The 27,251-nt window shown below is 45.4% G+C and overlaps 1 protein-coding gene across 2 annotated transcripts in view; it reads right to left on the bottom strand.

Moving 5' to 3' along the window:
• The window catches only part of NRK (Nik related kinase), a 105,318-nt gene that overhangs the window by 59,629 nt on the left and 18,438 nt on the right, over window positions 1–27,251 (bottom strand). For both annotated transcript variants that reach the window (XM_068412105.1, XM_068412104.1), the window contains exons 3-5: window positions 9,643–9,699; window positions 1,731–1,856; window positions 882–992 (exon numbers count right to left, since the gene is read on the bottom strand). In XM_068412105.1, coding sequence (XP_068268206.1) covers window positions 882–992; window positions 1,731–1,856; window positions 9,643–9,699 — 294 coding nt within the window. The remainder of the gene's footprint in view (window positions 1–881; window positions 993–1,730; window positions 1,857–9,642; window positions 9,700–27,251) is intronic.

Below are 27,251 nucleotides of genomic sequence, written 5' to 3' on the forward strand. Positions count from 1 at the left end.
AGTCTAACACCAAATCCTTGTAAGATGGCCAATGTTCTCTACTGAGCATGCTTCTCAACTCCTCTGCTCCAGAAGCAAAGATCTACCCCATTCAAGCAATACTTTGGCGTGCCATTTGAATTCCAGCTTCCAGAATACACATCTGTCTTACCATTATTTAGAAAAGTAGTAAAACTCCATTACAAAGAAGATGGATCAGTAACTCTGTAATGGGTTTTAAATTTAGAATGACAGGTTCCAATATTTTTTTTTCCAGGCTAGTTCACTAGATTACACTTGGGAATTGTTTTATCCTCTGTAATTTCCAGGAACAACAACAACCAAAAAAAAAAGCCCTAAGCCTGCACAGAATGAAATATAGCCCCAAGAATTATCTTGGGGAATATTGCCCCAGCAGGGCCACCTTTTAGATTTTGGAATGCTGTTTAGTCAACATTGCTTCTAATAGTAGAGAAAAGAGGCCCCCGAGTGTGTGCAGGTAAAGGAATTATGAACAGAAAGACCTTACACAGCATGAACAGCTGAAGCAATGAGCAGTAAGATCTCCTGATGCGGAGGACAGACTTACTGAAAACAGAGAATTTATTTACTTTTCTAGATGCCCAGAATCTGGACTTTCAGAAGATGGCTATTTGCCATAGAGAAACAGGAATCTTCTGTTCTTCATACAGAAAATGGAATTAACTAAAATAATATGGGATGTCAAGCAGCCATCACACTGGCTCTTTAGGCTCTTCTGAACTCAAGGACCACAGCCCACGAGGCTCATGGATCAAAACCTTTAAACAATAACGCTCATTAGTGACCTATATTAGTGACCAAAGGCTTGGAAAGGCCTTTTTGTTGCAAAAGAGCAACAAAGCTCTGTTGGCACGACTCACCCTGAGAACCTCTCTGCAGATGTACGCAATCCAGTCTTCCTTGAAACAGTTCCCTTTTGTCTTCTTTACCAGGTCAGTGACAGAGCCTGCGCCACAATACTCCATCACCAGCTGCAGGAAGACGAACGCAATACACCTTTACCACAGCACTGACAGGGTGCCAGCAGAGATACCATGTGCAAACACCCACTCCACCACAACCAAGGTGTGGCAAACTACACACGACCTTCCTGGATGCCAAGTGACATAAAATCTCATTTCCTGAATCACACACATTGCTGAATAAATAAAAAACCTCAGTAGTGCTCCTTTTTTTTTTTTTTTTTTAGAAACTACAAAATCAGAAAAACAAGAGCTAAGAGCGCTGAAAAACAGGAGAATTTTTTCAAAATTTGAAATTTCTCATTTTGCTGCAGAGCTTCAAAAATCTTGCAGCAAAAAAACCCTGGAGGATTCATTTTACTTCTCTGGTTTACTGCCAATTGCTCTGTTCCCTTTTTTATGTTCCAACTGAAAAACAAGGAGAGGAAAGCAACAAGGAAAAGGAGAAGAAGGGAAGAGGACAAGCTCTCTTTAACTTCCATTAAAAAAAATTTCAGAAACATTTGGAAAAATAAGCTCGAACAACAAGTCAGAATGACAGCACAAGTCACACGTATCATGCCCATCCTCAAAGGAAATCACAGGGGATGGAAGACGTGTAGGGAGGAGCAATTTTCCTCTTTTTTATGTTATTCTTCAGAACAATGACTTCAGAGTTTCACTGAGACAGAGTCCAAGCCAAGCATACTGGAGCTCTAAAGAAAGGAGCTATAAATCTGATGAACAGAAATGACACTAAACACTTACCCAGAGCTGATCATCTTGGCCTGCAGGACTTTTCTTTACAAATGCGCCATAATAGGTAGCAATATTCCGGTGATGGGAGTACTTTTTTAGCATATTTATCTCCAGCTTGATTTCCTCCTCTTCATTCTGTAGCAAAAGAGAGCAGAAGGCTCCTTAGGTGACCAGAGATGACTGAGCTCCAGGGCTGCCCAGAGCTGCAGGGCAACCTCTGTCTTTGGAGGCTTTCAACACTCAGCTGGAACCAGCCCTGAGCAACCTGGTTTAATCCCATGGCTGACCCTGCTTTGAGCGGGAGGTTGGACCAGAGACCTCCTGAGGCTCCCTCCAACCTGAGTTATCCTGTGATGATGAGACTGCAACTGAAAGACAGGCTCTTAGACCGACGACTGGATCACCCTGATCCATCAGCCTAAAACAATGAATTGCTAGAGTTTGACCCAAAGAATCAAAAATGTCCCAATTTGGGTATAACAATCTCATATTGTTATGAGCTTCGGGAGCTTCGACAGGACCTGTTACTCCCCCATTTGCGGTTTCTGTAAGCAATAATTTAGTCTTGGAAAAATTAACCAGATCCAAACAAAAATAAAAATATTCCTAACGCCCCATTGATCAAATACTTGGAAAAGCACTTAGTGAACACATCAGCCAATTAATCTTCTCAGTCCCGTGGAGGGTCTTGCTGGGAGGAAATCAAAGCCAAGAAGGAGGCGACCTGCCACAAACCAAACTCCAGAACCAGCACAGGATTAGGATCTGCTCCTTCCTCCCAGTTCTGAGGCTACCCCACTTGGACCATGGAGTTTTTTCCCTCCTCCTAACATCATGCCATCAGTGAAGCCTCTGGCATGCTGGGGGCCAGCACACCCCTGTCCATCTCCTTCCAGGCACTAGCTAGCTCTGTTTTCCCACTGTCTTTGTTTCAGTCTCTTCAGGGCACACATTCTCTTCTGCCCAGTACAGCACCGTGCACAGTAAGAAAACTAATGGAAACACAAGTTTCAATAATTATGTAAGGAGGAAATCCCCTTTTTCAGGGAGAACTGCCTGATCTGAAGAGCTCCTCTCGGAGCTAGCCTGCTTGCTGCATTGCCACCAAGAGAAATGGCACACAATACCCAGTGGAACGCATCTAGATTTGGCCATCTCATTTGTTTTAATAACAAATGAGTGGTTCTGCAAGGTATCCTTGTATTGGTTAAAAGGGGTATGACAAAGCTGAAAATTAATTTAACCTTGCTGCAAAACATCCCAGTCAGCACTTACTAGCTGAAGGGAAAAAAATAGAGGCAGCAAGAACAGCTCAGCCCCACAGGACATTTTTCTGCACTTTTCCACTATTTTCCAGTAGCTTTGCCATCGAAGCATTCCTCCAACCATCACAACAGACTGCTTACAAAACCAGCTGCGTTGTCCTTTCTACCTGTAGCAAAACATTAAAGCCTGACAGGCTGAAGCCAAATTCCCTCAAGCATATGCACATGATGTGTCTTATTAAACCCAACCACACAAAAGGCATTCCCAACAGAACAGAAGGGACCAATAAGTTTTCCCCAGTAACATCAATCCACACGAGACACGTTACCAGACCAAAGCCTAATTGTCTTAAGCTTTAGGAAATGGGAAATGTAAAATAACTCCACTTGAAGCAAAATGAGCTATTTCAGGTTTCAGAAGAGTCCCTTTGTTGAACACAGGCTCTCAAGCTGCACACATTCCACTTGATATTTCATTTATCTTTTGTTTGCAATTAAGGAGAAAGGAGGACCCTTAATCCTCATCTTGATACAGCCCTGGATGTTGTACGACTTAATTAGCGAGGGTAAGGAGGAGCCCAATGCAGCATCTGGAGTCTCCAAGAGAAGTCAGAGCTGATTCCCAGACAGCATGCAGGAAATCCTCAACGAACAAGGTCCTATTTCTCTCTGCATGTGGCCAGGATGCAATCAAAGGGAGCTGAGAGCTTGTGCTGATGCTACCTGGGAGGGGAAACAAGGCTTTACTCCCTTTGGGATTCCAAACAGTGCACGTGAAAGGGTGGAAACAGGCAGGTGAGGAGAAGGAGGCAGAGAATCAGGAGATGGAAACCACCATCTTGGACCTGACCACAAGGGTCCTGGCACTGATATGAGTTTCTGGTAACGGATCTTTAGGGAAGGCGGCCAGAAAGCAGGACAAACAGGGAGGATTCCTTTCCTTCCCTGCTCTCCCTCCTGCACCCTGCGCACTCCTGCTAGGGCAACCAAACATGTGGAGAGGCCACATTAATCTTCGGTAAAGGCCTTCCCTAAATTACTTAAGATCTCTTCAGATCTTAAGGGTTTGGGTTTTTTTAACTCTGCCCATCTGCATGAACTTTGCACTGGTGGAGCCTGACTGAAAGGCTTCTCTGCTATGCCCTCGGCACCAGCCTGCAGCTTTCATAAAGTTCCCCTCAGCGAGCTGGCAGATCTCAACCACTTCCTCAGAGCTGGTGCCTCTTTTTCAGCTCTTCTTCCTTTGCCAGTTAATTTACTGGATGTCGGAACCGTGCCAGCACAGTTCTTATCCGAGTACTTTCTATTCCTCTGCAATCTCGTCTCCATGTTTTTTAAAAAAAGATAAGCACGTGGCTATTTGTGAACACAGCTGGAATACCAGGTAGGCTCTTCCACACCCACTGGCAAGAGCAAAGAGTAGTTGCACATGTGTAGTGCTCCTTTCCATTACCAGCAAGATGATCCAAATCCTGCTTCATCTCGTGTCCTTATCTATTTACCCAGAAGGCTGGAACGTGCTCCCTCCCTGCACCTGCCTCTTCTTCCCTTGCCCATCAGAGAATCACAGAATCGTTTTGGTTGGAAAGGGCCTTTAAGATCATTGAGTCCAACTGTTAATCCAGCACTGCCAAGTCCACCACTAAACCATGTCCCTAAGCACCACATCTACACGTCTTTTAAATACCTCCAAGGATGGTGACTCCACCATAGCCTTGCCCACAGAGGCAGTTACCTGTGCTTGCACACTGCTGTATGCTGCTCAGGTACAGGATGAGTGCCTTGGGAAGACGCTGCTTAGACTGGACAGTGGGCTTCCCTGCTAAGCCCCACCACTGCTGAGCAGAAACTCTCCAAGTCAAACTCTTGTACACTCCAAAGAGACAGATGTGACTTCAAATACCAGTCAGTCTGTAAGGTAAAGGGCTATACAGAACAGCAGGTGGGCATGTCACAGACAAAAAGTACTCTGTCTTCCCAGTGCTTGAGCGAGTTTTTGGAAAAATTGCTCTATTTCACATGGAGAAAGCAAGGCAAAAGGGTAAATGTGAGCGATTCTGTCCCATGGGCCATGTCCGAGGCCCAGCCAGGAACTGAACCTGGACTTGCTAAGTCTCAGTGCTATGTACATCCTTCAAGCAGGGTGACTGGGGACAAAAGCACCCTCAACTTTTCAGTGCATGCACATGCTCAGGATTTCCACTTTCCACCACCCCTCTTGTCAGTGTTACCACCCACCACATCTCCCAGGGGCCTAGAAACCTGCTCATAAATCATGCTGCTTAAGAAAAGGAAACAAGCTTGCAGATGTGCAGGTGCAAAAAGCTGTTTGTTTTCACAAACCAATGCGTTTCTGGGCACAGATGGCTGCATGCACAAAGATGACAGGTTCAGGATCAAAGGCTGTTTTTGAAGACATAGGCCTATCTGCAATGACATTAGGAAGCAAAGAACTAGAAAGCACACGCCTCTGACCTCAAATGGAAACAAGATCATCAGCTGATAAATACTCCACCAAGAGACCCCTTAGTACTGGGGTAGTTCTAATGACAAGTTTCTCATTTAAATGTTATTTTGCTATCTGGAAAGACTAAAAGCAAGAACAAACAGAGAACGACCTGCTGCAGAAGAGCCTTTGATGACCTGTACTGACAGCTGGAGAGAAAAGCAGCAAGAATCCAACCTCTTTGCAAGTACTCTGCTCGCTTGGCACCGTCAGATGACAGGAAGCAGAGCCTGCGTGGAGAGGCACACGAGCGCACGTTGCCATCAGCTCCCCTTCAACCATTTAAAGGGCTCCCCCCGCTCCCCCCATAACACGGCACGGCAGCACTTCCTGACAGATGTCCAGAGGATCCCACAATGACCACAGCATCCTGCTGCCGCTCTTAAGAAACCAGCCCGGGGCTGCAGCTCATGACAGCAAAGGGCAGATTTGCTCAGCTCTTGGTATGCCCCAGATCTTAGAGCTGAACAATTACAGCTGCAGCTGGTCAGGGAATTTCTGATGAAACGATTTCTTGCTGGAAAAAAAACCCCATAGATTTGGTGAAACAGATTCTTTTGGCAGAAACGTACTGGTAATGATGAAACATTAGCTGAAAGACTTCTTAGGTTGGATTTTCTAGTGATGAAAACGTGATGCTGGGGGAGAGAAACCCACTGTGAATATCCAAGTAGCAAGGAAGTAGCTCAGACCCCTGGGGTACGAGACATCCTCGCTCAATCCTATCCTCTCCCAAGTCCAACAACACTGACCTATTACTGAGCAGGTTAACAACCAAACCACCGCCAACCTACACTGGCATGGGGCTCCGTCAAACTCAGCCACTGGAATTGCCCCCCTTCGAATGGGAGAGATCTACTGGAGGTTTGAACCACGGAGTCCTCTAAGCAGGTACGCAAATCACAATGCCAATCCAGGCATCCAGCTCTTCTCCACTTTGTCTGCAGACAGGTGAAGGGAAAAAGACTGCATTTGTCTTCATTTTATTTTTTTAATCTTTCTGTTTGCTACCACATGAAGTTTTCACTCCCTAAGAAAACTGTTCTCTGTGCAGCACTAATCAGATCATATAACCACCCAAAGATGAAAATGGCCACAGGGGCTGGGAGCCTCCTGTCTCACTCAAGCAGGTTTAGTATGACAGCTTCCATTTCTCACAAGCCAAACTCCATGCGAGATGTTGTTCTCAGGGGCAATTTATAGGCAGGACATTGGAGACGAGGATTTCAATACTTTAAAAACTTTATTTAATGCCTCAAGCTAGCTTTTCAAGACCAAAGGATCAGAAAATAACTTAAACCTGAGCAGACTAACAATACAAGAGAAATACTGAATCCTTGACAGGCTCTGAATTTATGGCACTGAAATTCTGGAGATTGAAAGGATTTCTACGTTACAGTTGGGACCCACTACTGCTGTGAAAGGCTTCAGTAACCAAATGTGATGAAGCAGAGAAAAGCTATTGCTATTTTACAGGAGAACTGAGCTTCAGAGATGTCCTGGATAGGTACAGCATCAGCCTCAGCCGTACTCATGCTCGTACCCACTGCAACTGCAGAGCAGGAATGCATTGGCTTCAACCACCCCATCTGCTCTGTGCTACAAGAGACCAGCAGCACGGTCCCTGGCCAGATCAGCTCAGGAGGCCAGCAGTAACCTCACTGCTTGCAGCCACGTGGCTCACCCCGAGCGCTCTGGGAATTCGCACCGAGGTGTCTGAAGGGCTTGGGGCCGCAGCTGCCAACCCCACCCTGCCGCTGCACGCAGCCGCCCACGGCCCTCTGTGCTGAAAGCCAACGGGGTTTATCGTAACACACCGAGCTGTGAGATGTGGTGGCTGAGGAGAGGACAACCCCAGGGCAGAGCAGACAGCTGCAGGAGGAACCAGCAGCTACTGGCAGCAACCACCTGACTCACTCCTGCACTGGTCTCCCAACATCTTGCAGAGGCACCACCGGAGGCCTGGAGGAAACCAGTGATAAAGCGGAGGACTGCATCCAGGTCTGCCAGCCTCTGCCCCAGCAGCGGGAACACGGCCAACCCCGCATTAAGAAAAGCGGAAATAACAGTAGAAAGCCTTGCACTCACCCTGCACTAAAGTCAGAAGGCAGAAACACTCAAGTACAGCTGAACTGGATTTGTTCAGGGTTTAGTGGGGGAAGAGCATCAGGGAAAACCCCTCCAGGTGGCTGCACCAACATGCTCACCACTCAACTCTCAAACCGTCACAACTGCTTTCGCATTAAGTGACTCAACACAAAACCAGCATGATCTCTTATCGTTGCCCCTCAAGCAATGGGACAGGTTCCTCAGTATGATGCTGGCTCTTGAGCCTGCAAGGAAGCAGCAAATCACACTTAAACAGGTGGTTTTTGTTCCCAGAATCATGCAAGTCTATCAATGTGAATTCCCAAAGCTGGACCACAAGGTTGTCCTCCATTTAAATTTTGTTTCCAAGCAAGCAGGCATTACTGGATGCTACAGTTTGTTGCTTACATACAAAAGAGACCATGATATGTATAGCAAAGGGAAGGAAATCTTTCCAAGGTTCCCTTCCTGCAGTTTTTGATTCAATTGTTTCATCAAGGAAGGGACTGTCACTGGCGTTAACACGACGGCCCACAAGTGACATCTTTGGCCAGCCCTCACGCACTGTTCACTGACCCAGCAAAGCATGGAAGCAGTCCATACAGGAGCTTTGGACTCACTTCTGAGTTCCTGCCAGGATCTGCCCTGTTAGCTCCTCCGCCAAAGCACGGAGGTGCTCTGATGTCAGGAATCTCCCTGCGACCCAAACCCTATCCCCTCTCCTTTCCAAATTCCAGCTGCCTCATGTTTGGTGCCATTTTTTAAAGCCAAAGCACCTGATGATACATGTACCTATAGAGCTAGAAGCAAAAATCCCACCAATCTAATGTAGCACTCATTTAAAAAAATGCACCCTCCTCTGTGCACAGAGAAGGGCAAAACTGACAATGAACTATGCATGCATATTTTACAAGGTAGCAGCCACAGCCAAAACAGCCCTTAAATATGCTTTGTAAATGCATTACAGGAGCAGCTAAATTCAAAAAAATCAATGTGTAATTCAGACCACTGGCTGCTCAGGGCTGGAATCCTACACCATCAGCAGAGAGAACTGTCCTGGACCTGCTCTACGTGACAAGGCCCACGCAGACACCAACTTGGTCTGCCGTCTTCCAAGACAATCAAAAGACAAACAAAACCGCAGGCAAGGCTTGCTTCTGCTTGCCCAAAACACCACATGGAGATGTACCACTGGCAGACTTGGCCCAGAGGACTCGGCCCTGTTTTTTATTTCAAGTGATAACCCTTCCACAATATCGCAAGAGGACTCTAAGTTTATCTTGGAGGTTTGTACTCCCTATCTGCACTGCCAGAGCGACAGCTGGGGAGCTGGTCTCCAGCGAGACGAGCTGCATCCTACCAAACCACAGACTTACAGTAACCTTGACAAGAGGAAGCAGGCAGTCTCCCCAGCCTCTCTGGGGCTCAGGCTAACAGGGTCTCAAGGAGGCAAGCTGCTTCGCTACTGGCTGCGCTCTTAAACGGAGAAACAAAAATCAATAATTAGCAACTTTTTTGACACCCTGTTCCAGCACTGACACTACTTTATAAATGTGAGCAGGGACAGTGCCAATTAAACTGTCTCCTTCTCTCACCTGTCAAATAACAATAAAAAAGTGCTACATTTGCATTTCTAACATGCTCCTGCTTGCTAGCTGTCAGGGTAGTTGCTCTGAGGAATGGCTGGCATGCGAGGGGAGAGGAGGTGATGAAACACAGCAGGGGCAGTGCAGAGCTGCAGGAGATCTTTTACTTGCTATCTCTGGAAACAGATAACCAGCCAGAAATAAGCAGGAAGAGAGTTCTTCTCTTTGCTATTATAGACCATCAAAAAGCAATAAGGGAATGCATTGCCATGTATTGTCACCCTTGGTCAGGTACAACTGAAAAATCTGGTTGTATTAACACCTCTCAGTACTTCATGAAACACAAACCGGTGCTCAGCAACCATAATTTATACCACTGGATTATCTTTTATATGCTATCCACCTTCTCATGACCTGATTATTTATTTTTCCTTGCACCTTGATAACAACTTTTTTATTTTTGGTTTTGCACTCACCTCAGTAACGTTCATCACTTTGATCGCTGCTAGCTGCCCAGTCTTAACATGGCGACCCTGTTAAAATAACAAAAGGCTGTCAGTAAAACACGTATGCAAACTATGTGTACAGTAACAAATCAGGCATATAACAACTGGGCTTGAGTACTTGCTTTCAATCATGTACCAACAATCTTTTCAGTGATACAAAACCACCAAGGTGAAGTTTGGTGATGTGTTATCAGACCCATCCCCTTACCATGCTCTAAAGTTAACCTTTGCGGGGTTGAATTTCCCCCTTTAGCACAAAGCAAGACTGCTGCTGTCGGAGCACAACGTGGCACAAGTTTATGGTATCCATCCAACTTCTGTTCAACAGAGGTTGCCACCCCTCAAGCCTCCTTTTCTAGGAAATCTCAGCACAGATCCAAGGTGACCGAACAAGAACAACCTCCTTGCCCTGCAATCCAGAGCTGACGCGTGCTGGGGCAGCAAGGCGCTGGGTAGCTGGCACTGTCCCCACCTCCCCACTTCACAAGGTCTGGCTCACCCCGGGGTAAAGAGAAAACTCTGGGCTTCAGTGCATCAATCTGGCAACCTGTATGTGGCTGCCAAGAAACTAAAACTGTATGTACTATCTTGCTTTTTTTTTTTTTTTTTTAAAAAAAAAAGTCTTTTACTGTGAAATGCTTAGTTTTTAAAACTCTTACCGCAGCTGAGTTAACTATATCTCAGCTATCTCCCAAAAAGCATGCGGAGGCTTTGTATTTAAAATGCCATCTTCTGTGGTGGTAGGGAGGAACTCTCCCAGGGCTCTGATGGTGTGTGTGCCTACATATGTACCCACACTTCACTACTGAAGCACCCACGCTCCACGATCATTATTAAGCAACAGATAACTGGTAATTTTGGACTAGGTAGGTAGCTAGTTTTTGAAAACAAAGCAAGGAAAAGGGAGGTAATAGGGAATAAAGCTATTAAAAGAGCAACCTTGATACTGAGACTGACAAAATGTGGTTCACAAGAGTGTATATTAGAAATGGAACCAGGAATCTCCCTGTAAATTGCAGAGTTTCTTGGCTTGGTTAGATCAAGTTGCTCAAGATGCCATAGATGCAGTGTTTTGCCATGATAACCAACACTAATCTCATACTGGAGGACAGTATCAGAAGATTTGTACGAACAGTGGATTAGCTACACGTCCTAGCTCCTCACTTCCATCAAATGTTCAGAAATGGGTTTGAAGCTTTGAAACTGCAATTTTGTTCCTGAAATAGTAGTGCCTGCAAAGCTGTATATCGAAATAACTAACTGTCATCAGTTAAGTAAGCCACAGGAAATCAGGAAATCAAATATGAAATGCTGCAGATTGCAGACAAAATGATTTGCAGGTGCAATTTACACCTGCAAAATTAAAATCTAGGTTGATGTAATTTTAAAACCCAGGCCCTATCTGCACAAAATTGCATAGAAGCGTTATTTCTAAGATTAAGCAATTTTGCATCAAAGAAAAATGATTCCTCGTTCTCAGGCGATATGTCACAGTCATGTTTTCTTTTACATAAAACTAAATCCTGCTGAGTTCTCCTTTATTTATAAGTGTCCTCTTTCCACAGAAGCACTCCTGGGATTGCAACACTTTTTTCTCATAAACTAGAATGATGGGATTTATATATTCTCACAGACCTCAGGAGGAAGACAAATGGGACACACCCTCACCATGCCCACGACGCACACCCTACCACGGCTGAGTGCAGATGGGCAGTGCCGACTGCCAGCCCGAGGGATGCCGGCGTTTGGTCAGCATCCATCCCAGCTGACGTCAATCCCGGTTAGCGAGCTTCCTCTGCACGGCCACAGCTCCTTTGTTGGAGGCCATTGTTTGCAAATGTTTCCAGGCATTTAATGTCTTGGCAATATAGCGAGAGAGGGCCTTCCACAACATACAGTCATGCGAGACATGCTGGCACCCTGATCTAACTCCAGAGTTTGTCTGGAGTCAAGGACACTGATAATTCCACATCTCCAGCCACCACACATAGCAGGCAACCAACCCATCGAAATAACGAGTCTCTCCTGGGCCGCTGTACGTTCTGCAAAGGATGATGTCAAGAATCAACACTGATTTTCATAACTACAGTGAAGCATGGAGATGTGCTGCTTTACTGGAAAAATAAATCAATCAATATTAGGCTAGCATTGCACTTAATATTGAAGATTCATAAGAATAAGGAAGGGGAAAAGGCTTGGCATTCAGTTTTGATTTCAAAGCATGATACCTGGCCAAACTGTCTCTCTGTATAACAGACATCTGCTATTTTGCAGCCACAGTTATTTCCACTGCATGCAAACCTGCTGCTCTCACTCACTTTTACCATTATAAATGAGAATACTAAATCCCCCCCAGAAAGGTTTGGAAAAATTAGCATTTATGGGAAAGAACCCACAAAACAAAAGGGCTTGCTGTTTTATGATCCACCTTTGCACAACAAATGTGTCCTGGTAAACTGAGACACAAACTCAATTCTGCTCCTGCATTCCTAAAAGCTCCCATGTCTGCAGCTGGGCTGACTGTTGGATGAGAGAAGCTTAGAGAGTGCAGGATCATGCCTCGTGCCTTGTCTCTGCCCTATCTTCCTCACACCATGCAAAGTTACTACCAGCCTGAAGGGAAAGCGTAGGCTCACATCCAACCATCCCTCTGCACAGGCTCACCTGCAATAAATACTCTCTGACTGGGTAAAGCAGCCTTTACATGGAAGTAAATTCTGTTAACTACGTGCACTTCGCACCCTTATGTTCTTTTAGACCCCTTTATCCTGGAACAAAATAGAGAGTGGTTCAATCCACCAGAGAATCCAAACCCTTCTTAAGAAGCTAAAAGGAAAGGAGCAAGAAAAACTCATTCCTGTTGGTTTGCTCTAATTGTCAACTCACAACAATTCATTTTCAACAACTGTTATCAAACCTTTTGAAAGGAGTCTTCCACGTTTCTTGGTTGTATTAAGCTGGAGAACCTCATCTTCCCCCACCACCACAAGTTTGCGCAGGGTAATGCAGAGGCCTGCAGGTTAACCTCATGAAAAGGGGTAAACATACCTATATATTTACATCTGCCTTTCATCAACTATTTAAAAGGGATGAAATAGTTTAAAAGTGTGTATTAATAAAAAGTACCTTGGAGAGTGTAGCTAAATATGTATCTACAGCTATATATCTCTATAAAAACATTTTCATCATGAGATACTAATTTTACTGCCATCTTGGCAGATTTATTTTTGATTACAGTTGTACATTTTCCCAAAGTAAAGGATTCATCGTTATCGTAGAGCAATACATCTCTGAAGTCGCTGCACCTGCTAACGTATGCAACGACGCGGCAGAATTACACAGCACACATCATCGTTTCTCCTTACCTCTGACATCGTCCCAACATACACAAATAAAACCTTTCTTTTAAACACTGCCAAAGGAAAAAGTTCAGTCAGTGGAGACAAAATAATCAGAGAATGCTGAAGACATCCTAAATTTTATTCCTTCTCCTCCCCAGAACTTCACTGTCTATTCAATTAGTTATGGAAAAAAGGGGCAGAAGCAAAGCCACCCAACAGCTCACCCAAACACCAGCAGCCCCTGTAAGCAGTGGTTGCACACTGGCACCCCATTGAACTTGGCACCACCACCCAAAGAAGTGAGTGTGCTATTGCAAGACTCCACACTAAGAGGGCTGAAGGTTTCAGAGGACACGTGTGTTCATGTGGAGAAGAACCATCAGTGCCTGTGCAGCTCATCTGAGTAGGGTAACGTGCTCCACATTACACTTGCTTTAATGCACAGACTACGACCATGCTGGCAGTCAGAACAAAAATCCCAGGCTTCTCTCCTTTACATTGTTTTTTCGAACTGTTTCAACTTCATTTTCCTTGACATCTCTAAAAGCAGTAAACATCCTGAACCCAGCCCTGGGCTTCTTGGTAACATACTGAGACTAGTGCCTAAGTAAGGAAAGGTTTCAGGGCCTGGCCCCTTATTTTTTCATTTATCAATAAATCTCAAAGGTTAGCCAGAGTTCATGGGAACTCACACACTGCTACTTTTGCTGAAGCCACAAGGTTGAGCATGTTTGAATTGTTTTGAGAAAGGTGGTGTTTTGATTTTTGTTTAAAGCTCCTAAGAGCAACTGGCTGTTTTAACTGTTTCCCAGCCAAATGAGATCAACAGATGTATTTACTGCCAGTGATGAGACACACAGAAGGTCATCCTTTTTCATTTAATCCAGAACAGGTGGAAGAGCATTGCCCTCCCAGCCCTCTGTGCAATCCACCACTGCCCATCCTCTCCAGATCATTAAAGGAATCAGCCTGTTGTGATTCAAGATCCTCCATTGCGCATGTCCTCAGAAACTGCGCAGAGGACGGGAATGCTCTGTGGGCCTGTTTCCCTAATAAAAGGTTTAATCTTTCACCCAAACGCTCAGTTTGAGAGCAGGTTTCAACTCTTGAGAATGCAGCCAAAACATCCAACAGCCATCTGCAAGTCATCCATATTCCCACCCAAGAATATAGCATTAAACACTATCAAGCTCATACAGAGCTTAGGCATGAACAATTCTGAAGCTCAATGACTTTCTAAAATTGAAGTTCTTGCCTACATTTTGATGAGGTATCCAAGCTGGAAGAAATTCTCCCATTAGCTTTGAGTCCAGCTAAATTCCTTGTCTCCTCCAGAAAATATTTCCGCACAAAGTCTCCTGCAGTTGCCAGTTAGTCACTACAGTAACATTCAGCAAAGCTGGAGCCAGCACACACAGCTTTCAAATCTGCATACTGCTCGTTGCAGCCACATTTGTGGAAGATGCTTATGCCAAAGATCTGGTTCTGATGAGCTCCAACCATGCATTATTTCTGCAGGGAGATATACGTGGAATAGGACAGATCGCTCAGTGTTATTTCTATTGGGTATGTATTTATCTTTTTAGCTCAGGTAGATAAAGGAACTGCTTATCTATGCCCTTTACTGGGGGTCAAGACATGTACTTTTCTGTTTACCTCAAACAAGAGTATCAGCATTGGCAGTCAAGCTATTAGCTGATAAAGGGGCTTTACATGAATTAAGTAAATTTACAAAAAGATACATTGTCATGTACAACACCTTTTCCTGTTAGGTCCAAACGAAAATTTTGGGCAGTCCCTGGCTCTGGCCACGATTACAACCAGAGCCCCAAGGTCCCAGTGACGCATATCTGAGATTGTAAGGCTGTGGGTCACAGGCAGAGCTGGGTTTGACAGCTTCCCTCCCGATCCCGCACAGCCCTCTCTTCCTAGGGGTGGCACACAGCTCCCATCAGCTCCTCTCCCCACTTGCGGTCCAACAGATTCGAAGCGGACGACTGCATGTCCAGACGATACAGCCCAGCTGTCCTGTTACAGGGCTGCGCGCCGTGCCAAGGCGGCCCACGGCAGTCCCAACACACGCTTCCTTTTTGGCAACAAGGCGCTCATTAACGTCCACGTGTTTCTGGGTCCGTCCTGAGGTAGCCGTCCCCATTTAACCGCAGCAGGAAAAAGCACACGTGAAGGGCAGGGACTGCCTGCTGCAGGATACCAAGTCAGCACGAAGCTGGTGGTTTTGACTATGCAAAAGTCCCCATCTGTGTCCATGTCCTGTCTGCAACCAAAAGCACAACCTCGCTTTTCTCTCCCTTAAAAAGCAGCATTTTTGGCAAGGCTGCGAGGTGCCCACATGCAGGGGTACCTCCCAGATGCCAGAATCCTCGAACGCTTGCCACCTTTGTGCCCACGCAAAGGGCAATTTCACATCGAACGCGCTCTGCCATCAGGCACACACGCGTGCAGTGCGCTGAGGCTGTGCACGGACACAAACAGCTCACAACCGCTGCGCAAGGCTGCGGGACTCCCAGGTGACCCTTCACAGCGCTGCCTGCCAGTGTAACCCACAAAGCTGGTAGATACCACAAACTTAACTCTTGGGACCTTCTCTGGATATCGAAGATTTGTATTTGAAAGCAAGATCTGGCTGTTGGGGGCGGAGGACTTGCGAGGCCAGAGGACTTTCTCACCCAGAAGCATTTATTATGGGATAACCGATGCAGGCTGTGGCCACCCACCCTTTAGGAGCGGGGTGAAGGCACAGCTGTTTCGCTGCAAGCTCTTACTGAAAATGACCTTCAGCAAGCAGGTTTCCTGTTCAAAACCCACTTATGAACTTTGAAGTTTGAGACCATCTCGGGTAAATCAGCGTGTGGTCCTGCAGTTGCTGGTAGACTGTCAGCTCAGCCTTCAGTGCCCTGAAGGACGGGACCCCACCCTTTTGCCCCTCTCCCCTCCACCCTTTCCATCCTGGTAACACAAGGAAAGCCTTTAAGAGACTATGCATCAAATGAACAATGCTCTGCATAGGGATGCAGGAAACGCTATGTCCTATTCCACATGACCTTAACAAAGTCACGATCCTTCTGTTTCCCTTTCCACCCCATAGGGCTTTTAGACCCAGCTCTTTAGAAGAGATGAGCAACGTTTGCTGCCACCAGCCCCAAAGCCAGCCTGGGAACATCAGCTTTGCCTGCTCACACTGCAGGCAGGCAAGGACAGCCTCCCATGCAGCTGCAGTGTGCTCCCTAGAGCACGTCGGTGGGTCAGTGTGACAGGGAGGAGGACCCCAGGAACAGAAAACCTGCAGATGCGCTGCTCTTGCACTGCAGTCTAGACACAGCCACTGTTCTACAGCATATAGCTGCTCACAACGGACATCCTGCTGTCCCTCGGGGTCTTGACTAATGTAAACAAGTGGACAGGGTTTGCACATCTGGGGCTGCAGCGTTTTGGTGCTGAGAAGTGTCAGCCGAGAGGAGCACCTCTCCTGGAAGACAGGCTGAGAGAGTTGGGGTTGTTCTGCCTGGAGAAGAGAAGGCTCCGGGGAGACCTTATAGCATCTTCCAGTACCTGAAAGGGCTACAGGAAAGCTGGAGAGGGGCTTTTTACAGGGTGTGTAGTGACAGGATGAGGGGGAACAGTTTTAAACTGAGAGAGGGCAGATTTCCATTAGATATTAGGAAGAAATTGTTTCCTGTGAGGGTGGTGACACACTGGCCCAGGTTGCCCAGAGAAGCTGTGGCTGCCCCCTCCCTGGCAGTGTTCAAGGCCAGGTTGGATGAGGCTTTGAGCAACCTGGTCTAGCGGAAGGTGTTCCTGCCCGTGGCAGGGGGTTGGAACTAGATGATGTTTAAGGTCCCTTCCAACCCAAACCATTGTGTGATTCTATGATAAGACAGTTTATAGGAGAGCTCTATCAGGAAGACCAGGCTGTAATCCTCGTCTCAGCAACTGGTACCACGTGAGACAACCTGCTGTAGTCAAGGCTGGAGCTCTTCAGCTAAAAATACAGCAGTAATGCAAAACTTGAAATGGGACAGGAATAAATTCCAAGGAAGAAGTTATTAAGAGTTTGAAAGCTTATAGCTTGTTTTTGTTAGTTAATGGTCTGAGGCAGAGCTCAGGGTCAGTCATGCACTGAATACTAGCCCTGGATTTCAGAAATGATCCATTTCATTGTAAACTATGACATGTAATCCACATCAATTCTGATAGATTAAAAAAAAAAAAAACGAACACAGAAAACACAAAACCCCCAACTCACCACAACACACATCAGCCTCGGGCAGATAATTACCAGTTTCAGAAAGTCTTTTTTCTTCTGTTTTTTTAAACCCCCATGAAGAATTCAGGACACCAGCCAGGTGGGAATGTGGTTGTAATTTTGATTACAGCGTCATCCTTTCAATCATGCAACTCAGGCTGCAGAAAGCCTACTTTGTTTGACTTTATAAAGTTTTGGTGGCACTTTTGTCACAATGTCTCTGGATGTCTGTTGTGTTTTGGGGCTGTAAATCAAAGAACTGTATTCCCCTAGAGCATTTCTTCTCTTCTTTGCAATACTGGGAGATGCTGATATTCGGAAGCTGAGGCCTTGTTCCAGGTCACCTCTAGGGTAGCCCTCAGCTCTGTCTCCATCTCCCAGCTGGAGCACACTCTCCTTTCCTTATAAGCGACTGCTTTCATGCCAGCAGTGCAGGATGCAGGACTTCCATAAAATCACAACCCAGCTGCAGTGCCTAAATGCTGACCGTGTGGATGCAACACATTTGCCCTTTCACCCCCACATTTGGCACCCAATTTCCAGACAGTCCTAGGTCTCGCCCAAAAACACTTGGTCAGCATAGCCAAATGTTGCATTTCATAGAATCACAGAATCGTTTTGGTTGGAAAGGACCTTTAAGATCGAGTCCAACCGTTAACCCAGCACTGCCAAGTCCACCACTAACCCATGTCCCTAAGCACCTCATCTACATGTCTTTTAAAAATCTCCAGGGATGGTGACTCCACCACTTCCCTGGACAGCCTGTTCCAATGCTTGACAACCCTTTCGGTGAAGAAATAATATCCAATCTAAACCGCCCCTGGCACAACTTGAGGCCGTTTCCTCTCATCCTATTGCTTGTTACCTGGGAGAAGAGACCAACACCCACCTCGCTACAACCCCCTTTCAGGCAGTTGTAGTTGCATTTCCCCTTCCCTATCCTCCATAAACCCTCTCTTTCAACAGCAACTGGATAGCTTTCTCTGCCATTAACTCTGTGCTATCGGAGGAAGAGCACACAGCAGGCTGCAGCATCAGAACAAGCTGCTGTGATTACCGCTTCAGCAACATAAAGGTCCTCGTTGCTCTCAGACTATCCAACATTAGACACCACCAGTTAGTCCCTTAGGTTGCAATGGGACTGTTTGATTGACTCAGACTTAACGTTGCCTTCAGAACTGACCATAGATGTTTTCCTACCAGGGAAGGCAAAGTGTGTCACCTAAACACTACAAACATGATCCCTCTTGTCCACAGCTGGTCAGAGTGGTGAACAACAGAAATATTAATACACTGTAAATAACCAAGACATGCTCTTCAAGGTTCATGGGTTTTTTTCTCCTATATGCTAATTCCCACCCTACTTTATGACTAGATCTATTCCAAGAAGTTAGCTAAGATTTAGCACTTTCAGTATAGACCATACTATGAAGTCAAACGCTATTTAGCATGCCCCAGAACTTGGGTTGTAAAACATTAACAGTAAAATCTAATGTGTCTGCACATAGATATATAAAGAATGGAAGTTAATTAATAACACTCAGTGCACTTTAAGACAAAGCATGTTACATTAATGAAGAAACATTAGAGATATATACTATTTATAAAGAAATGAAAAATTATAAAAAAAAAGTTATACTGCATTCCAAATGAGAAAGGATAATTTTGTAAAGGTTAGCAAATTTATATAGTAAAAAAGACTTGAATATTCAGTGAAAAACAAGTTCGTTTCCCAGCAAACACCACTGCCCTATTTCTGTGCAGAACAGGTCATTCTATCCCTCCCACTGCTGCTCTCTCTCCCCCTTCACCTCAAAAGTGGGTAAGTATTTTGCACTCACTCAAAGTGAAAATATTAGTTTTATAAAGTTTTTCTAAATGAAGTTTCAGATGTTTTAAGGGTAAGATGTTAAAAAAAAAACAAGCAGGAATTTCTCCCTGAAAGGCCCCTATTTGTGTCACACGCTTAAACAAACAAAAATACCACTGTAACTCATAACACTATAGCAGACAACTAAGTTGGCAGTGGTATAGGGGGACTTCCCATATACCCAAATAGCAACACATTAGCCAAGAGAAGAGATTAGAACGTGTAACTTCTACCAATCACTTAAAATTCTACCCAAGTCCACACTGGCTAGAAGGGAGGGATGGACAGGGGTCATTTCAATGGTACCAGATCAAACAACCTTGATCTCTGGAGGAAAAGGACAGTTTTTCAGCCGTACTGCAAGTGTCTGTACCACAGCCCTCATGAGCTGCAAAACCCAAGAGGCACCAGAAGCAGTTTTACTGTCCTGTTTGGTTTTTTTTATCCTTTCAGTTCCTATTTCCTCCCATTGTACAAGTGGAAACACGGATTGTTTGCTTTGCCTAATGTTTGTCTGTGTCTGACTGCAGACCAGTGGGAAAAGAAAATGAAACAAAGGAACAAATTCGAGCCCTTTCACAAACACATATTTGAGTACCTACATTTCTGCAATATCAGTATGTTCAGTTGATCAGATTACTACCCCTATGCAAAACACAAACCACTCAAGGCTACTGCATACTTATGTAAGACTGGACTACAGACTAATCTTTTGGGATTTTGAAACGTGCTCCCAAAGAGGTCATTCACGCTGCAATTAGCAAGATCAAGCAAAGCACTAAGCACTTTTGAAAATACCATGCTAGCCATAATATGAAGAAAGGAGTTTTGTCCTCTACTTATTTGAAATGGGTGATGTCTGCAGCAGAACATCCCACGTAATCCTCTGCAGCTCCATGCTCATTCAGAGGAATCTGGGAAGTACCCATCCTTCTGGCTTCTCCTTATTCTGCTAACGTGCAGACACGATGCTTTAGATGTCCTGCTGCTATTTGAAGTTTCTGAACAAGGTGCGAGAAGGAAGAGCACAAGCATTCCTCCTGGGGCAGGTACAATCACGATGGCCCTTGGAGGGTAACAGTGGGAAATGGAGAGCTGTAGCAGAGCCCAGCGTGCAGCTTGGACAGCTAACGTCACCGACTGACACCACTGCTGTGCTCGGGGTTGGTGCTGGCTGGGGATACACAGGGTGACCGAAGGCACAGCTACTCCTGGTGAAGGATCAGACTCCCACCGACATCGACAGAGCTGGATCTGGCCCAGTCTGTTTTGTATCTGGAGATACTTCAGGAGGGTCTAAGGGGAAGACAAACACTCTGAAGTTCTGGCTGTCCTCTGTTTGGAAAGTCATCCAGGTGTTTGACTTCAGAGATAACCGCAAGGCCCCTGAACTCCCACGGCTTCTCATCACACACCCAAAGCAAAGCATGCGCTTCGCCAAGTGGCCTGAATGGGAGCTGCTACCAGCAGGGAAAAAAAAGCAACGTTTTGGGGCTATATATGGGTCAAGAGAGCAACTCAGACAGCAGCACAGTGAATGGGAAGAGAGGTACGAAAAGCAGGCTGTGCAGTTATCCCCTTTTCCTCACACTCCATTTATTGGGACATAAAACCTCATTTCTTTGAGCCTAAAATTCAGTATTTGCACAAATAACAGTTTCAACAGCCTTGCCATTCATCCCAGGCTTTGGCATTTGTCAAGCCTCTTAACGTCTGTTGAAACACGCCGTTGGGTTTCCAGCCTCAGACACCCCATCACGGCTTGCTACCGCTGCCAGGGGCATGGAGGCTTCGCAGACACAGGCGGCTTTCTTCTTCCAGTGGGTCTTCTGCCTTGGGCATGCCTGGGCTGGTGGGTCTGCAGGCATCCAGCAGCAGCCGGCAGCCCGGCTGCCAGCGCAGGGTGGCAGGGATGCAGCAGGGCGGTGGGGATGTGGGGTGTTTGCGGCCCCACGGCTCCTCTTGCTGCGGGCAGGAGGGTTGCAAACAGCCCGGACACAGAGCCAGTCCCGCGCAGCACCTGGGGAGCCCTGCAGTGATTTATGACAACAAAGGTCCGCCGTGCCGAAAGTCTATTCATCCAGAAAAATAAACAGTTTAGGAAACAAGCCTCAGCCTTTGGAAGGCTCTCACTCTGCAGAGCAGGGGCGGTCAAGAAGCTAAGTCTAGGGAGAGGTACAAACCCCTTCACCCCAGTGAATTTTCGCTGCTTGACTCATGTGCATCCGTTTACAGAAACACAGAGCACCAGAGAAAACCTATCCGCAGCACATCTCTGCTGGATAAAGTCACAAGCAGTTAAACGTGTCCCGCCGGCCCCATCCTGCTGGAAGGAAATCGGGGCTGGACTGCAGGAGGTCAGCTGATGGGTGGCCGGACTTTCGGAGCAGGAATCCCTCAAAGGAAGGTTTTTTTGGCTCGCTGTCACTATGAAGCTCTGAAGGTCAAGCTGCACACAGCAATTACAAACCTCATGTTATGAGAGTCATGTTTTAACTTTTCAAGTAACGCAGACTTCCCAGACACATGCTAATAAAGAAAGGCTTTATTAGCCTTCTATCCCACATAAACATAACTTCACGTGCACATTAAGCTCTCAGCAATTCTATCACTGAATTTTTAAAAATCATTATAAAAACCCTTCAGCGTTCTTGTGAACAATTAAGTGTAACATAATTGAATTTTCTCTTGTCTATAGTGCAGAACATGGACAAGGTTCTGCACGGGTTAAAATTGTGTTGCTGGGTTTTTTTTAAAAAGGCTTTAAGGCTGGCAGGGTACACAGCTCGGACTGCAAGTTCCAGCCTATATGATGAGAGCTACAACCACCTTAAAGGTGATTTACTTTTTCATTCCAGTTCTGCTGGTGTTTTTCCCACACAGATTGCAATACCATGCGGGTGTGCATCTCTCTGCAGATGCGTGTGAGACAGTATCCATGGCACTGCACAGGGCCACCCAATACTAACAACTGGCATTAAATGGGTTTCCCTTGGGGCCTTTGAGCCTTTCCTTCAGTACTTCATGGTAAATACCCTCCCTACAACTCTCTTCACCTGAGGTGAATCCTGAAGTCAAAAACTCTACTGAGTACCACTGTCAAGTTCAGAAGATCTGAGGTTTGCCCAGGGAAAGGTTGTATTTTTCATACACGTACAGAAGTCTTCACAGAGCATTTAACTGAGGAAAAAAAGAGCATCTACTCTCAGTGCCTTTTCATTTGGCTCTATTTGATGCATCCTCTCCAAAAATAAAAAGGGAGTTAATAGACACAATTAGTCTGTGAGAAAATACATCAGTCTCCAGATTTCTGAATGAGCTCTGCAAGAGATGAACTACATGGCACTGCTCTCGCAGCAGCAGTCGATTCCTATTTCCTTCCAAAATGCTATTGGCCAGATGGTCCACAAAACTCAAGGGAAAATTACTTAAACGTTTGGAAAGGCTTTCAGTATTAAGTTGGTCTCCAAAATGAAACCAGACTACCCTTCTAATTATTCTTAAAAGTAAAGTATACCTTGCTTTTCTAATCAAATTAAGAAGGAGCAGTGCTTCCATGTTCACTTCCTAAAATAAAAATCTGAATTCAAGAACAGCCTTGGTGTTATTTTTTTCTAAACTGATCTAATCAGCTTCATACAGCAGAAGCCTGGCTGGCAAAGGTTCTCCTCTCGAGCAAACTGTAGGTCAGATGTGCAGTAATAGTTCCTGAACAGCTACAAGCAGTTACTGTTCAATCCTGTATCTTCCAATTTTTTGTATTACTTGTAGGGATCGAAGTCAATCACGGCAGAGAGAGAAATGAACAGAGAAAAAAAAATAACCCTGCAGAATAATTTCAAGAAAATGGCTAAACACATCACAGTTGAAGAACCACAGAGCCTTAAGCAATGTAGACTAGCATAATTACCAGCACGTACAAAGCAAAAGCAGCAGCTAACCATTGGAAGAACTGGTCACAAAAGGGACCAAGAGTTTCCTGCCATTAACCACTGAACAGCTTTACCAGATTGTGAAACACGCATCTCTTTGCCTTGCCCTGTTTAAACAATCCAAGTTCGTGTTGTACAGTGTAAGATGAAGCAGTGCGCTACATGGTGAACTGTGCATATGGGTAAAACAAACACAGAGCCCCAGTGCAGGCTGGGGACGCCCCTGCCCTCCTCTGATGCACTGCTGGCTACACTTCCGAGCAGTTCCTGCAGGACTTCCCACCAACAGCTGCTGATGGTTTCTCTTAACACTTGGGTTCTTGCATGCAATTTTGGCTCCAACAGGAATTTCTGCTGTTGAATTTATTGGATCTGAATTTGCCCCATAAAAGCTCAAATTTCTCAAACAAAACAAATCCCACTTTGCACCAAGTTTTCCACTGAAAAAGTGTGTATGTTCAATGCTTCCTCTGTTGGAGAAGGTGAGTTCACACTGATCCCATCACAGGTTTGAGCCAGAGTTTGTGATGGAAGAAATTAACCTATGCCATGAGTGCAGTGTGTCCATTTGTGTAAAAGTATCTGACAACCAACTGCACTACTACTACCCAAAGTTCACTGCCTATGGGAAATTAGTCTCTCCACAAACCTGCAGATGAAGGCCCAATGGAAAAAGAGAACACTTGCTATTCTGATTGATCACAGATACATTTACATTCACAGGCATATAGGTTTGACTGGATTCCTCTCATTCACAATTTGTCAGTTGGTACGTCACGTGAAGCTTTCCCAGGCAGCAATGGCATGTCTGTAAACTTGTACAACACCAGATACAACGGGGCCCAAGGTACTATGGACAAAAGTGCACACACACAAACACATATATAAATATTCAAAACTATAAGACTGAAATCCACTGGCCCAGCCCATGAAACCTGAGGTGTCAATGAAGCTGCACCTGAACCCTTCTCATGATTCAGTCTCAAACCCAGTTCTCATTTTCCAAGCTCTGAACCATATCTGCTTGCTTTTAGCTTGTAACAGCAATAGCCCATCTAAACAGTCGCATCACATCACAAAGGAGCTCTCAAGAAAGAAAAATCAAAACAAAACAGCAAAACAACCTAAACATTCCACAAGGCATCCAGCTAATGCCAGCAGCTTGCTGGAGAAATGTGGAGTAGTAAGTATCTGAAGTCTGTTTTACACGTATAATATAAGCTTTAAAAACTGGCATCTCTGCTTTACCATCTTCTAATTGTATTCACTTCAAAATTTAGTCTAAAAGCTTAACCATCCACAAGTTTCAAAATAACTTCCTTTCGCAGCTTCTTTGCATATTCCGTCATCCACATCCAGATGCCAAAATACACCACCAACAGCTCACAGCTCCTTAGGATAAATCTGGTAATACACACCAGAGGAAAATTTCGCAGGGTCAGCTAAAACTCTACAGCATTGCCAATGCACATGTTTAAATAATTTAGGAATTTAAATAACTAGATCTTTATTTACAACAAAAGTGTCTTAAAAAAATAATAATCAAAGAGCATATGAAAACGCCATACCAGAAAACCTACCTCCCAAGCACTTTGTATTGCCTTCTAGTTTCTGAGGCAGAAACTTTAGACTCAGGGAGGGACATGGGATTACAGGGAATTGCAAGCTTTCCTCCACTATCAAAGACAGAAGCTTAGCCAGGTTTCTTAAGAAAACAAAGCGTACGTGATTGTGCTGCCCTTGCATCCAACCATGTTTTAACCTGTCAGCCCATTTCAACCAAAACTGACAGACAGATGGAAGTCTCAAAGATGATTCAGTTCTTACGTGCTTTGTGAAATATCAGAGACCCAGACAAGCTCCCTTCCTCCATAGAGAAGGGCTCCGGAGTGGGCTCTGCGGTTTCCTACCCGCTGCTGCCTGCCAGCTGACCAGCCGGGGAGCACGTAGCCATCGGCAGCCAGCCGTAGCACAGGCTGCTTCTTGCCCAAAGGGCAGCAGACAGCCACAGCCAGCAGCTGCAGAAGTGCCAGATCAGAGCAGGGGGCTACGGAGTAAGCGGGGGCCATGGGTGTCTGCACCAGCAGGGATCCTAATGGACTCACCAAGGCATTGGGACTGCTGAGGTCAGAGGTGGAGGACAGGATAAGAAAGGGCAAACTTGCAGGCAACCACATTTTGTTAGTTTTACTATCTAGTTTTTCCTCAAAACCCAGGAAGTTTAAACAGCACCAGAATTTACCTCAATATATAAACCTCTCACCAGTGCTTGTAGGCTGCTTTCCTCTAGTCTTAACATCAACATTGCGAAAGCGTCCTCATGTTTGCATCACTGAGGCTAACAGAAAATATGTATTTTTGACATGTCTTTGCACAAGAAAATAACTATATCCATTAACAGAAGGGTTGCAGAAAACCAAACACCTAACAGGAACGGGTTCTGGAATTAGCCACTGAGGCACCTTTAAGGATTGTCTCCCCAGCGCTGATTCTTATTTGCCATTTACTCTGTAACCAAATGAGCGCAAGGTGAGCGTAAAGCACCAGCATGTCACTGATAGCATTTGACATCCACTTTGAATAGGTAAAATAAATGACATCATGTGCAAAAGTCTGGAAAAAATGAGGTTCCAAATTATTTTTAAACACCTGGTTTGCACACAGGATTTGACCCAGTTTAATTAGAAATGTACTTCCAGCTCGATTTTGTTAAGCGTGGACATGCTCACTGGCCTGCATCGGTTTTGTTCATTTCCTTTTCATTGATCCAGCCACACTGGACATCATTTTCCAAAGCACTCATCTTTCGTATAACTCCATCTCTGTCCATGCAGTTTCACAGTGGCTTTAACAGAACAGGGAGATTAACGCTGAGTTCTTTGGAAATTCCCATTTATTTCTGTTACCAGCTTTTTCTTCTTTTTAAAAGAATTTGGTTTAGGGAAGCCAGCAATTAACACTGATTAAAAGGCTGACTGGTGTAAGCTTAATATTCATATGTCTCATGATCCAATGAGAACAGGGGTTTTATCACTAACTGGGACAGCAAATGCTGGCCACAGTCAGGGGTGGGTCCAGCTAGTGGTTTTGCCCTCGCAGCAGTCATATGTGAGAACATGTTTCTGTGGCAAGGCAACAACCTTCTACCTGCTAAAGCTTCCTTTGTTTTTGCCAAGAAAAAAAAACCAACAGTCAAGAGTAATAAAGTAAGAAACTATTTTCTGCCAAACCTCAAGAGAGCTGTTGTTCTGCTTCATCACCAGCTCCAGGCACACACCCTGTTGCGTAACGGCACCAGCATCCGCACAGCCCAGTTCAGAGCACGCGGGTTAGAAATGCTGAACCTCAGCAGCACATCTGCAGAAATGAATGGCTACACTGATGGCAAACGTGGATATGGCAAACACAGCACAGTGGGGGGAGAAAAATAATAAAATAAAAAAATGAAGATGTAAAGCCCTCCGCGTCGTCTCACATATTTCAAACACTGCTTGCTAATAAAGGTTCCTTCAGCCAGTGCTGATGCACAAACATGGATGTCCTCCTCGGCAGCCAGGACACGAGCCAGACGTGGCTTATCAGATTACAACCAACTCCTGGAAACACACCTAGAGAACCGCACAGTCAGCAGCCTGCCCCGGGGTGAGGAAAAATGCAGAAGCAGCAGCTTCCCCGTTTCTCTTTCTGATCATGCTCCCAGTTTTATAAGGAGATCCCTGGGAATGAAAATGCATCATGCAGTCTCTGGGGACTTTTCATATCACACAATGACTATCTGCAGTGAACAGCGTAGATAGCAAGGCACTGTATAATGACATTCATGCTACTTGCTTGGCAATAAAGGAAGCCAGAAAGGAAGGAAAACCCACTGTTGGCATATGCTCCCGTAATCTGAGGGAACAACCCCTCTGGAAGTTTAGGTAGTGTTTACACACAACAGGATTCAACCAGCCAGGCTCCCCATTAATAACCACAGTTTCTCTAGCACAGTGTCATCTCCGTCCCGAACTCCAGTGGCGCCTACAAACCCTGGCCAGCCCTGATCTGGCTCCCATGGGAAGGCTCAGCATTGCCTCCATCCCAAGGGCAGCGGAGGTGCCTGGAGCCCCACAGTCACGCCTGTCAAAGTCAGACTAGAAGGCCATCTCTGTAATATAAAGAATTACTCTATT

This window comes from Nyctibius grandis, chromosome 13 (assembly GCF_013368605.1).
Source record: "Nyctibius grandis isolate bNycGra1 chromosome 13, bNycGra1.pri, whole genome shotgun sequence".
Lineage (NCBI taxonomy): Eukaryota > Metazoa > Chordata > Aves > Nyctibiiformes > Nyctibiidae > Nyctibius > Nyctibius grandis.